The sequence below is a fragment of the Triturus cristatus genome, chromosome 10, assembly GCF_964204655.1.
Source record: "Triturus cristatus chromosome 10, aTriCri1.1, whole genome shotgun sequence".
In the NCBI taxonomy this organism is placed as follows: Eukaryota; Metazoa; Chordata; class Amphibia; order Caudata; family Salamandridae; genus Triturus; species Triturus cristatus.
This window is the reverse complement of record NC_140593.1, coordinates 1,236,720,719-1,236,734,718: the sequence shown is the minus strand read 5'-3', so window position 1 is coordinate 1,236,734,718 and position 14,000 is coordinate 1,236,720,719. Positions and strand designations below refer to the sequence as shown.

General features: G+C 51.5%; 1 protein-coding gene across 5 annotated transcripts in view; it reads right to left on the bottom strand.

Annotated features, from left to right (window-relative positions):
• The window catches only part of HUWE1 (HECT, UBA and WWE domain containing E3 ubiquitin protein ligase 1), a 1,878,220-nt gene that overhangs the window by 926,588 nt on the left and 937,632 nt on the right, over positions 1–14,000 (bottom strand). For 3 of the 5 annotated variants that reach the window (XM_085629866.1, XM_085629867.1, XM_085629863.1), the window contains exons 47-48: positions 3,269–3,480; positions 2,994–3,176 (exon numbers count right to left, since the gene is read on the bottom strand). In XM_085629866.1, the coding sequence (XP_085485992.1) occupies positions 2,994–3,176; positions 3,269–3,480 (395 nt within the window). Of the gene's footprint in view, positions 1–2,969; positions 3,177–3,268; positions 3,481–14,000 lie in introns of all 5 variants that reach the window. The other 2 variants (XM_085629865.1, XM_085629862.1) reach the window with 1 other exon arrangement.

Here is a 14,000-nt window from a genome sequence, read left to right as displayed (position 1 = left end):
TTGCAAGAAGAAGGAACAAACAACCATACAGCAGCTACCAAGATAAAGACGCCCACTTACTTGGCCCCAGCCCTACCGGCCTGCCTCCCCCTCAAACCTGCTCCTGCGAAATCCCAGTGTGTCCTGCAGCCAGCAACCTCAAAAACCCCAGAGGACCTGCCTGCCTTCAACTACAAAGACATTGTCTCCCTTGAACACAGGATCTTTGTTCATCTGCAACCTCTGGCTCCGGCCAGAAACTGCCCCACTCTGCACCCGCCATCCACGGCCCGAGCCCAAGTGGGCAAACATCATGAGGAGGTCACCCCGGCGATCCTGACCCGAGATCCAGCGACCCCTGACCTGCCTCAAGCAAACGCCTGCAGCCTCAATCCAGAAGGCCCCTCTAACCGTGACCAAGAGCTGGTAAGAAGATCCGACCCCAAAAGGAACCCTTGCATCCGACACTCTACAGCCTTGTGTGCCCAAACCAACAGTGCCTAACCAATCCCTAACTTCCCAACTTATCTCTCGAAGTGGTGGTCGCACCCAGAAGACCTTCATCCCAAGCCTGCAGTGTCTTTCCAAACCGGATGTTCTCCATTGAAACCAACAGTGTGCCCTATGTCGAAACCGCACCCGGCCGCCCTAGTTTAGCGGAGGGTGCACCTTTGGTGCTAATTTGCTTCCCCATTTGCCCTGAGCTAAAGTCCAGGAGCTTTGCTCCCACAATCCAGTGGCCTGCTTGCCAGCAGCCACCAACCAGAGGCCCCTATCCCCCATTGGATAACATTGGGCCTCAGCACTCTGCACCCAGCCGCCCTAGTACCGCTGAGCGTGTAACGAGAATCATCCTTGACCCTGGAGGACCCCTGACTCTGCCCCCAGAACCTCAACTCCCACTACCGAATACTTACCTTAAAACCAATAAGACTATTTTCCTCCATAGGATAACACTGACTGTTTTTCTTGGCAAAGTTTCTAAGTGTGGAGTTTGAAAACCTAAAGAAATTCTTTAAAATTGTACTAACAAAAACGATTTTAACTTACCCGTTTACAGGAAATGTCCCATAGTAGTATCCATGTATACTACTTTGTGTAAGAAAAGTAATCTCAAAAGTAATTTACCTGTAATCTTACCCCAGAAACTCAACTCCAAAGACCGATCACTTACCTGGTAACCGTTAAATTCATTTCTCTCCATAGGAATCCACTGACTGTTTTTCTCTGAACAATGTTCTAAGTGTGGAGTTGATTTGTATGGAAACCAGAAAAATTAAAATTGTGAAAAAAACTGATTTTACATACATTTTCTCTAGTAAATGTTCCAGTGAGTAGAAAAAGTCATCTAAAAAGTAATCTCAAAGTAACGTAAAAGTAACTTGCGTGTAATTTTCATTGCCAAGTCGATACAAAGTATATGTACAGCATTTCACAGTATTGCATTACCAGCAATTCAAACAGTAACCATGTCAAAGTACATTTACAATTGCATTTCAAACTGTATATTTACTGCAAAGAATTTATCAACTTACCTGTGCCAGGCTTGCTTGGTTCTACAAAATCAAACAACAAAGAATATTTTTTATACAAAACCAATTGGTCTGAAGTTCAGTCTTTGAAGGTGTTAAATCATTTGCTGACAGGGTGTGTACAACAAATGCTTAACACTGTCCTCTGATACTGTCTTACTGCACGACCACACTACCACAAATAGAGAGTAAGGTTCTATCTAACTTAACCTCTGCCTACCTTTGGGGTTCCACTGGACTCTGTGAAAACTATACCTCACTTTGGTATAGTATATACAGAGCCAGCTTCCTACAGGACCGCTTCCGCAAAGACAAGTCGCAGACCGCAGTCGGAACACAACTTGGAGTCGTGGTTGGGTTCCAGGCACAACAGATGCACACAGAGCGGATCGGTCACCGACATCAACCCTCGGCAGGAACAGCAACCCCTGAAACCGGGCATCCCTACATGCACCAAGAGTCGAGGGCTCAAAACGAGGTCGACAAAAGTCGCTCAAAAAAAGTCAGTCAAAAAGTGACTGGAGGTACCGCTCCCTCCGGATTTGCGCTGGCTGGCGTGAAAAAGAAAGAACTGACGTCAGCGCGCGAGGGCAGCATCTAAGTAGCGACCGCGACATCATCCCGGCGACCACAACGCCAACGACAAACATGGAGCCGACAGATGCCACCTTTCGATGCGCAGGGGTACTACGGACGAAAAATTCTCCGTATCCAGTCGGACGCCTGGGGGTAATTCTAAGGTATGGAATCTATAACTAATTGTCTCTTTCAGATGTACACAGCGTATCATATGCAAGCCACCCTTACCGTAAGCATTAGCGCCTCAAGGCAGGGTGCACTGTATTACATGTGAGGGCATATCTCCATTAGCATTGTAAGTGTTCAGGCAGCCACGTTGAAGGCAACCATGTTAAAGGTATGCACTAGACCTTAAGAGCTACCAAGCTACCTAAAGGCTGCACTGAAAATAATAGTATTTGGTATCAAACATCTAATCTCAAATACATACTGATGCCAGGATCAGATTTATTGTGACATGCATCCCACAGGCACCTTAGAGGTGCCCCCTGAAAACCTACTAGTCCTATAGCATGAAGCCGACTGGTATCCTACCGGCCTGCCACCACAGACAAGTTTCTGACCCCCTGTAGGCACATGGTCACTGCTCAAGAAAACTCAGACACAGTCTGACACCTAGGGAAAATTCTAAGGTATGAAGTCTGCGGCTAGACATCTCTATCAGATTTAATCAGACACATTTAAGTAACCTCAGGATTAGTTGTGTGGTGTGAGGTTAAAGCTGTTAAACTGTACTGCCGAAAGTTGCAGAAATTAAAAACAGAAACTTAAGTGGCATAAACAAGGTAAGACTGCATAGGCTCATTGTTGTGCTTGCTGTAGAGTTAATTTAATTCTATAATGTCGCATATAACAAAGAAAAGAAAGGCAGAAGCCCACCTTGGAGAACAGACCTGGCCATACCTGGACAAGTCGAGGCTGTGCGGTACTCTGGCCAGGTCGCTGACCAATCCTTTCTTCAGGAAGAGTCGGATAATGTTATTCATGCCGTTGTGCTGTGTCTTAGTAGTTGCACTGCTGTAGAAGCCGGACGTGGATGGGCAGGACTCCATGATGGTACTAATGATACACATCACTGCTTGCAGCCTGCTCAGAGGAAGCACAAAGGATTACAATGAGAATGAGGGAGAGAACTTTGGGTTACTGATTGCCATTCAACACGATCTGCTGAGCTTTACCTGGCATGCTTTTCCGCACTCTCAGTCATAGCTAATGCTCTGCCCAGGGCACCCTTCACTTCGTTCACCAGTGCCACCTGTGCATCTGTACCACTGCCAGCTGCAGCTAAACTGGCCAGAAAGAGTCTTGCCAAGGCTGGAGTATCCTTATCCTCAGAATTCTGGGTGTGTGGAAGAAGGTGGTCCAAGACAAAAGCCAGCACACTGCAGTCCTGCGTCAAACAGATTCAAAGCATTAATCTGACCCAAAAAGCATGACAGACGCACTACACATTGCAGTCCTAAAGTAAAATGAGCCAACACATTCCTGGTCAACAAACTCCATTATCAAAACTACAATTCAAAGTAGAATTTCAAAATGAGTTAATCAAGTTATTTATCTGTAGAACAACTTACTTACCTACGGTAACGCCTTATCTGGTAGAAACTCAATTTAGCTGCAGATTCCTTATCTTAGAATAATCCCCAAGCGTCAGACTGGGGTCAGTAAATTTTCAGTAAGTACCCCTTCCCACCGGTAGTTAGCGCCGATCAGCTCTGCGTTTTCCGCACAGAAAGTGATGTATGCGGTCACTATTTAGGCGGTACCTCAGCAGTGAAAAGGTATTTAGCGACTTGCCACACCAGGAGTGCGGAATCTGCGGCTAGATAGAATCTGTACAAGTTAGGGTGTTACTGAAGGTTAAGTAACTAGTTGATCTAGAAGACTTCTAGCCGTAGATTCCTTACCATAGAATAGATAGCCAAACAATGCCTCGGAAGTGGGTCTGAAAACCAAATTTAGACCAGAGTCCTGCAGGACCGAACAGACAAAAACTTCACCCTGACGGACCAGATTGTCCAAGAAGTAGTGCTTAGTAAGTGTCTGTAGCCTAAAAGATGTTGAGGACCAGTACTCCACAAAGGTAGGAAAGTGCCTCCTTTCAACATGGTCAACCACACTTTTTGCCCACTGGTACTGACACTTTGACTGAAAGTGCACTGGGCCCCTGGTAATCAGGCCCCAGTAATAGTGAAATTCCCCTTAAGTACGAGTTACTTACCTTTGGTAATGATGTATCTGGTAGAGACGATTCTAGCCGCAGATTACTTATCGTAGAATTATCCCCAGGTGAGAGACTGGATATGGAAAACCTTTGCCAAAACATCTCTGCGCGCCAGGGGCGGTACCACGCGACCCCGCTCTGACGTCGTCCGCGGACTAGACGCCAGCGAGGTCACATAAGACGCAACCCGGCGCGCGGACGTCAGTTTTATTCGGAGAGCTTTTCCGCCCCACAATGCGTTGAAATCACAAACAAAATTGTGAGAGTATGGGAACAGTGTTCGAAAAAAATCAGTGAAACAAAAAGGGAAGAAGCGAATGGTGAGGAACAGCACCATTAGGGACAGTGTCAAGCACTGCGTTACTGAAGCAACCCTGCAAAGCGAAGGCGATAACCTCCCCTGGAGGCAGAATAAACATGTTAAAAATGACGTGGCAGACGACAAAGTCTGCAACCACAATCTATAACATTGAAGGGCAAAAAGTCCGGAATAGAGGAGTAACGACAAAGCACCCCAAGACAACACCATCAAGAAGTGATATCCCCTGCAAAAAGCTACGGGCTGAGGCACAGCCAAGAAACCCCAACCCAGAGGATTGCAGAGGAGATTATGAATATGCCCCACACTGGAAGAACCAGGGTGCAGGGATACAAATGTACTCATGAACCTACCGCTTAATCACCAGAAAAGAAGGAGTGGGACAATTGAACAAGTTACTTACTAGAGTACTTCGACGCCGCCCTCGCGCGCTGACGTCATTTCTTTTACATAGCTTTCCGCGCCAGGAATTCAGAGGCATGCAAGAGACAGACACTGGTGTCAAAAAATTCTAGGGCCCTGAAAGGGATGACCTCAACCCTAGATATCGGTTCGCAGAACCGGGAGGATGGGTGCGTCGGTGAGGAATCTAACTAACTAATGTTTCTTACAGATATATCGTTACCGAAGGTAAGTAACGTATTCACCTGAAAGAAACACGTTAGATTCCTCATTTTAGAATAGATACCCCAGCAATACCAACCTCGGTGGTGAGTATGCGAACCAAAATCACACCAGAAAGTCCTGGAGAACAGAACGGCCAAAGAAGCCGTCTCTCCGGACTTGGCTGTCCAGGCAATAGTGTTTGGCAAACGTGTGCAGTGAGGCCCATGTTGCAGCCTGACAAATGTCCTGCAAGGGGACTCCCCGGCCCAGGGCACTGGTCGCCGCTGTGGCCCGAGTGGAATGGGCCTTCAACCCTGAAGGAGGTTCCTTTTTATCTAAGGAGTAACAGGCCTTGATACAAAAAACAACCCACTGAGAGATGGTTCGTTTGTGCACCACCCGCCCCTTCTTATCGCCCACGTAGCCAACAAAGAGTTGGCCGTCCACCCGGAACTGTTTGGTGCGGTCCAAATAGAAAGACAGCGCCCGCTTTGGGTCCAGACGGTGGAGCCTCTCTTCCTCCTTCGAGGGATGCGGAGGCGGAAAGAAGGTGGGCAGAGTAACAGACTGGCCGATGTGAAAGGCAGTTACCACCTTTGGGTTGGGAGAAAGGAAGGACGAGTCCTGAGAACAACTTTGCCCGGATGGACAGAAAGGAAAGGAGGATTAGAAGAGAGCCTGGAGCTCACTCACCAGTCTAGCACAGGTGATGGCATCCAGGAAATCAGTCTTATAAGTCAGAAGACGCAGGGGACAATTATGAAGTGGCTCAAAGGGAGCGCACATCAGAAAGGTCAAAACAAGGTTCAAATCCCACTGAGGCATTACGAAAGGGACAGGAGGAAACACGTGAGTAATGCCCTTAAAGAATGAGAAACAACAGGGGATTTGAAAAGAGAAGGCTGATCAGGAAGCTGTAAGAAAGCAGAAATAGCTTAAAGATATCCCTTGAGGGTGCCCAGAGCAGAGCCCTGCTGGGCCATGGAAAGAAGAAAGAGGAGAACCTCAGAAAGAGGGGCGGAAAGGGGATCCACAGCCTTTGCTGTGCACCATGCCACAAATTTGTTCCACCTGCAGGCGTATACCGATTTTGTGGAGGGGCGCCTGGCTGCCAGAACAACATTACACACTTCAGGAGGCAAGTCAAATGGCATCAACTGTCGCCGCTCAATCTCCACGCATGGAGGTGGAGGCTGGACAGGTACGGGTGGAGGACCGTCCCATGCTGCTGTGATAGAAGGTCCTCCTGAAGAGGCAGTAGTATCGGGGGATCGATCGACAGACTGAGTAGCTCGGGATACCAGTACCTTCGTGCCCAATCTGGAGCCACAAAGATGACTTGGGCCCGGTCGCGCCTGATCTTCTTTAGCACTCTGGGCAGAAGTGATCTAGGCGGAAAGGCGTACAACAATACCGCAACTTCACTCGCGGCGAAAGGCGTCCCCAAGCGAGCGCCGCCTTGGAAACTCCAACGCGCAGAACTGCGGACATTGCACGTTCTCTTCGGTGGTGAATAGATCTAACCAAGGCTCTCCCCACTGCCGAAAGAGACCTTGCGCCACTTCCGAGTTTAGATGCCATTCATGATCCATCATGCACCGGCGGCTGAGTTAGTCTGCTCTGGCGTTCAGAGAGCCCGCCAGATGTTGAACCACCAGGGTGATGCCCTGATGTTCCAGCCATGTCCAGAGGCGCAGAGCCTCCTGACAAAGGGTCCACGACCCCACCCCGCCAGGTTTGTTGCAATACCACATGGCGGTGGTGTTGTCCGTTAACACCTGCACTACACTTCCCCGGACAGAGGGAAGGAATGACTTCAGTCAATTCGGATCGCCCTCAGCTCCAGAAGGTTGATATGGAGCCGGGACTTCGCCGGAGACCAGAGGCCTCTAATCTCCGCCTCTCCTATGTGGCCCCCACCCGTCCCAGGAGGGATGCATCCGTCACTACTATGTGCTCAGGTTGGGGTAGGGAGAGGGATCTGCCACTGACCCAATCGCGGACCACTGCAACTGTCTCGCAGTGCACTCCAAGATCAGGACGTGGTCGGACAGGTTGCCCCGATGCTGGACCCACTGAAACTTCAGGTCCCACTGCAGAGCCCGCATTCGCCATCTGGCGTGATGCACCAACAGGATGCAGGAGGCCATCAGACCCAGAAGCCGCAGCACCAACCTGACCGAAACCCGGGATAGAGGCCGAAAGATGGGATTCAGAGCCTGAATATCCTGGACCCGCTGTTCCAGAGGATAGACCCGGAACTGCGCCGAGTCCAGAACTGCTCCGATGAAGAGGAGCTTCTGGGAGGGACTCAGATGCGACTTGAGCATCTTGAACTTTTCCTTCCGGAGGAAGGTGTTGACGCTCCTGAGGTCCAAGATAGGGCGTAGGACCCCTTTGCCCTTCTTGGGAACCAGAAAGTAGTGGGAACAACAACCACGACCTACTTCTGGACCAGGAACGCGCTCGATGGCCCCCTTGGCCAAGAGGGACGTAACTTCCTCCTGCAGAAGCTGCAAGTGATCCCCCGAAATTCGGTGGCACTGCGGTGGCATGGCTGGAGGGGTCACCTCGAAGGACGATTTACAGCCCCCACCTGTCCGATGTGATGGTGCACCAGTGGAGCAGGTGATGGCAAACTCTGCCTCCCACTGGTGTGGAATGGGCCTGAAAGCTCAGATTAGGAGGGCTTTGAGGCGGATGCTGCTGGGGTAGATGTGGACGGACCGGCACGTTGTCCCCCGGTACCGCCTCGGCTGAAACCAGGTCCGTGACCGCGTGGAGGTTGATTCTGCAGCCTGTGGCTGGTCGGATGTGAGGGGGTGCCCCTTCCTTGGCGACGAAAGGGACGAAAAGCGGACGTTTGCGGGCACGGGGCCGGAAGGCCCAAGGACTTGGCTTTAGCCCTGGAGTCCTTAAAGCGCTCCAGCGCACTATCCACTTTGTCGCCAAAAAGGAGACTGCCATCGAAGGGCATGTCCATGAGGGTGCTCTGGACTTCCCCGGAAAAACTTGTGGACCGCAGCCAGGCGTGGCGGCGAAGCGCCACCGTGGTCGACATTGCCATGCCCAGCGAGTCCGTTATGTCCAGTCCACATCGGATTGCAAGCCGTGAAGCATCCCGCCCCTAGGCAAGAGCCTGAGCAAGTCATGTCCGGACCTCCTCCGGACACTGGGGGAGCACATCCTCCAGGGAGTGGGAGTAACGGTCCAAAAGACATGCGGTGTTGATGGACCACAACCCCAAGCTAAGAGAGAACAGCTTCTTCCCAAACTGTTCTAGCCTTTTGGATTCCCAATCCGGGCGACCGGACGGGAAGGAGGTCTGGGAGGTAGAGGCCTGGATAACCAGGCTCTCGGGAGTGGGGTGTTGGGACAGAAAACTGGGGTCGCCCGGTGCAGGGCGGTGGCGCCGGGCCACGTTCTGGTCCACAGGAGGAACTGTGGAGGGCTTGGACCAGGTGCCCTGCAGAACGTCAATCAGTGCTTCATTGAACTGCAGCAGAGGCTCCAAGGAGCTTGCTGACGGTTGAAGCACTTCGGTGAGGAGGTTCGTCCTCATAGCCACAGCAGGCAGTTCTAGCCCAAGGGCTTCGGCCGCCTTGTGCAGCACCACAGAAAATGCAGCACCTTCGTCCGAAGCCACGGTCGGAGGATAGATGAAGCCAGTGTCAGGGGATGTATCAAGACCACTGTGTGAGAAAGTGGCTCTGTATATACTGTTCCCAATTAGGTACAGGGTGTACAGAGTCCACAGTCCCCAGAGCTTTGGCAGAGGCTAAAGTTAAATATAACCTTACTCTCTAAAGTGGTAGCTTGGTCGAGCAGTAAGGCAGTATCAGAGGACAGTGTAAAGCAATTGTTGTACACACTCATCCAGAAAATGGTCTCACACTCAAGAACTGAACTCTAAGCCAATGGTTTGTATATAAAAATATATGGTTGTTTTATTTTAGAACCAACAATAGGTGTTAAAATAAACTTTCTCAGAATGAGATGCTTTATATAAATACTTTTACAATATGCAATTGACTTTTGAAGAAAGTTACAAGTGGTTGCAATAGGCAACACAATTTTAAACACAATCATGCATTGAGTTCAATGGAAGTTTCAAGTTATTTGCCACAGATTACTTTTAGGATTACTTTTGGAATTCCAGGACTAGATCCTAGATTCAGTCCTGGGACAGTACTTAGAATCAAGTGATAAAAGTCGACTTAATTACTGTGATGATTTTTAGACAATATTTTGTATTTGAAAAGTTGACACTTAGAAAATATTTCATAGAAAACAGTCAATGATTCCCTATGGCAGAAAATTCAAATTGCAGGTATAGTATGTTCTCGTTATTTTGTAATCCAGTACTGGGTGATTAGACTCAGTACTGGGACCTTTATCCAAAATAAGTAGGCAATTACGTTTTCAGAAGTTATACGATTTTTAAAGAATATTTAATGTTTGCAGAAATTGACACTTAGAAGAAATTTCACAGAAAAACAGACAATGATTTCCTATGGGAGTAAATTGGGTTACTGGTGAGTACAGTTGTGGGTACTTTTCAGAGTCCGTGCTGGGCACCAAGATCCAGCACTGGGAGCTCACCTACGAGCAGGTGAGTAATTTTGTTTGTTACTCGGCTGATTTTTGGTGAATATTTTAAGATTTGAAAAGTCCACACAGAAGAAATTTCAGGAAAAGCCAGTCAATGTTACCCTAAGGAGAAAATTGAGTTATCGGTTTAAAGGCAAGTACTCGACTGGCAAAGTTAAGGTTCTGGGCATAGACTCCGGGGTCTCCCAGGGTCAGGTAGGTACACAGTTGGTTCACCCTCAGCGGCACAAGGGCGGCCGGGTGCAGAGAGTTAGGCCCAATGTTATCCTATGAGAGGTAGGGGGGCCTTGGTTGGTGGCTGCTGACTAGCAGGCCACGCGGCTGTGGGAACTGGGCTCCTGGTCACTTACTCAGGGCAAGTGGGGAAGTAGGAAGGAATAGAGTTTTCACTGCCAGGGCCACTCTGGCGGCTGGGTGCAGGGTGCTTTTGAGCCTTCGGGCGCTCAATTGATTTCAATGGGAAATCTCCGGTTTAGAAAAAGACTGCAAGCTCGGGGACGAAGATTCTTCAGGTGCCACCACCACTTCGAGAGGTAAGTTGGGTAGTAAGAGGATAGGTAGATACCCCGGGATGGGGCCGCCGGGTGCAGGGGTGCCTTCTGGTGTCGGGAAATCTTACCCTCTGTTGATCGTGGTTTGGGGGGCACCTGGTTCTGAGGCTGCAGGCTTCTTCAGGAGTGTCGAGGGAGGTCCTTGGGTGCCGGACTCAGGGTCACAGTCGCCGTGGGGTCGTCCTTGTGGTCTTTGTTCACTCCGGCACAGGCCAGGCTTGGCGGGTGCAGCGTGTGAAGGGATCGCGGTTCTGGGCTACTGCCAGGGATTAGAAATAGATTTTGAGTAGAGCCTCTACTCATGGGAGTCCGAGGGGTTGAGAGTCAAAAGGTAGCCAGGTCCTCCGGGGTTTGTGAGGTTGCTGGCAACAAGAGATGCCGGGTTGGAGCAGGAGCTGGTTCAAGGGTCGACACGCCGGTAGGGCTGGGGCCAAAGCAGTTGGTGTCTTCCTCTTCTTAGCAGCTGCAAAGCAGGTCTTCTTTCTTCTAGCTCTTCTTCGGATTTCGGAATCTGGGGAAGGAAGGTTCAGGATGCCCCGAAATACTAGATTTAGGGGTGTTACAGGTAGGTGAAGGGCAGGGACCAATGGGTCCCTGTCCTGGGGTGGGTACACCCCCTATCCTGCCTCTCTCCTGCGGGAGGGGGGCAGAAGCCTAGTCCTGATAGGGAAGGGTTTCCCATCTCCAAGATGGCGAGAGCCCGGAGATGTGCTTCACCTCGCCTCCCCCACCTGAGGGATGGGGTTGGCAGGCTGGCACATCCCCTGTCCTTATTTGGGGTTTCCGGTCAAGCTTCCCGCCAGAGTGGGGGGTTGCAGTGGCCTGGGGAAGCTACAGAGGTGGCATGCCTTTGAATCTTCCCCCTGCCCATCCTGGGGGAGGAGATTTAGCACCTCGCTCAGGATGTGCATTGTTGCAGGCCCAGGAGAGCAGGGGCTCTCCTACCCAGGGGTCCAGCAACATGTCTGCTGTGTGGCAGCCTAGACAGCCTCAGAACAGACGTGGATTGTAGTTTAGGTTTTAGGGGGCATCTCTAAGATGCCCTCTGGGGTGCTTGGTACAATAAATCCCACACTGGCATCAGTGTGGCTTTAATGTGCTGAGAAGTTTGATACCAAACTTCTCAGTCTTCAGTGTTGCCATTATGGTGCTGTGGAGTTCGTGTTTGACGAGCTCTCAGCACCATGTACTCTTAAATGGCAGCACTGCACTTACAGTGCTCAGGAATGGACCTGGGTACTGTAGGGGCACAGGGCTCCTGCTCCTGTGCCCACACCATTGGCATAGTGCACCCAGCTAGAAGTGTGGCTGATGTATGCCAGGGCAGTTGAGGTGGTGGGCATGGCACAAGGGATGTGTGCCATGTCGACTGTTTTGTCTTGCACCCAAACACCCAGCCTGCAAGGGCAGTGTGTGTGTGAAAGGGTACAGGGCCTCTAAGGGTGGCACAATAAGTGCTGCAGCCCTTTAGGGGCCTTCTCTGGTCACAAGGCCCTGGGTACCTAGGGTACCATTTACCAAGGGCTGACATGTGGCCAGGGTTTGCCAATTTGGGTTTTAGGTAAGGAACATAGGCCCTGGGCACCTGATTGGCAGGAGTCCAGGGTACACTCAGTCAAAGTACATTCAGCAATTCAGCAAAAAGTGGGGGCATACCATGCAAGAAAGATGGCACTTTCTCACACACTGGCATCCCCAGCTCGTCTGCCCAGTCCGGAGATAACTGGCCCTGCCGGGCCAGAGGGTCCTCCGACCCTTCCCAGTCTTCACAGTCATTTGATTCCTGGTATACAGGTGGAATGATCGGAGCTGGGCTGAAGATGAAATTGCCACACATCGGCGTCGGGTGCGGCGCCAGATGGCGCCGGAGGAGTCTGCGCCGGCGCAGGAGTCGTGAGGTCAACCGGCGCCAACTGGGATCCAGGCGTGGATCCACCAGGGACCTGCAGCGTCAGGACCGGAGTGGACTACGGTGCCAGGGCCAGAGCCGTCGGCTCGCTAGGCCTCCCAGTCGAGCCTGCGAGGCCCGAAGTCGCACCGGCAGGCGTCTACGGCGGAGCCAGGTTTCTCATGGCCATGAGGAAGGCACTAACCTCCACCAGAGTCGCGTCAGTCCCAGGGACCGGAGGGTATGGGGCGAACGGAACCCCCACGGCTCTGACGGAGCTGCGCGGGTGGTCCCACCCGTACCCTCAGCCGAGACGTGCGACCAGCGAGGGGAGTCAGAAGAGCGATGTCGCCTCTTCGACTTCTTGCTGCGCCTCGACTTAGCGGAATGTGAGGACTTTGACCCCAACGAACGGTGATGGCTGCGGCTCCGCAACCGGTCCCGCGACCGCGCAGAGCCGACTGCCGAATCTCGAGCAGCTTGCGGGAGGTCAAGGCCCGGCAGTGGAGGCACGACTCGGCATCATGGTCGGTCCCAAGGCAGAAGAGACACCGGCGGTTGTGATCCGTGAGTGACATCAGGCGATGACAGGTGTCGCAAGGTTTGAATCCAGGTATCCCTACTGGCACCAGAGTCGAGGTCGACTGGAAATGAAACCAAAAGAGTTCAAAAGGTTTAGTCAAAAAATGACTAAAAGGGTATGCTCTTCCTGGATCGGCGCTCACTGGCGCAGAAAAAAGAAGAACTGACTTCAGCGTGCGAGGGCGGCGTCTAAGTACTCACACGACGTCATCCCGGCGATCACGACGCTGACGACGGACGCGGAGCCGCAGACGATGCCTAGCGACGCGCAAGGGTATTCCTGACGAAAAATCTTTCCTGATTCAGCCTGAAGCCTGGGGATGTTCTAAGGTGAGGAATCGAACGGGTTTCTTTCAGATTTTAGTATTTAGGCGCATCCTGAACCTTCCTCAGATTCCAAAACAACAAAAACGATCAAGAAGAAAGAAGACGTGCCGTGCAGCTGCTAACAAGAGGAAGACACCAACTGCTTTGGCCCCAGCCCTACCGGCCTGTCGACCCTCGAACCTGCTCCAACCCGGCATCTCTTGTGGCCAGCAACCTCACAATCCCCAGAGGACCTAGCTACCTTGTGACTGAGCATCTGGGACTCCCACGAGCAGAAGCACTGCTCAAAGCAAGTAACTAACCCCTGGCATCAGCCAGGAACCGCGAACCTTGCGCACACTGCACCCGCCAAGCCTGGCTTGTGCCTGAGTGGACAAAGACCCCAAGGACGTCCCCCCGGCGACTGTGACCCCCGAATCCGGCACCCAAGGACTCACCTCGACGCTCCTGATGACGTCTGCAGCCTCAGAACCAGGAACCTCCCCAACCACGATCAAAAGAGGGAAAGATTTTCCCGACACCAAAAGGCACCCCTGCACCCGGCGGCCCCTTGTGCCCAACTGCTGGGTACCTATCTATCCTCCAACTACCCAACTAACCTTTCGAAATGGTGGTCACACCTGAAGAATCTTCGTCCCCGAGCTTGCAGCCTTTGTTCGTCACTGAGTTTCTCCACTGAAATCCATTAAGCGCCCGACGGCTCAAAAGCACCCTGCACCCAGTCGCCCGAGTGGCCCTGGCAGTGCAACTTCTACTCTTACCTACTTCCCCATTTGCCCTGAGCAAGTGACCAGGAGCCCAG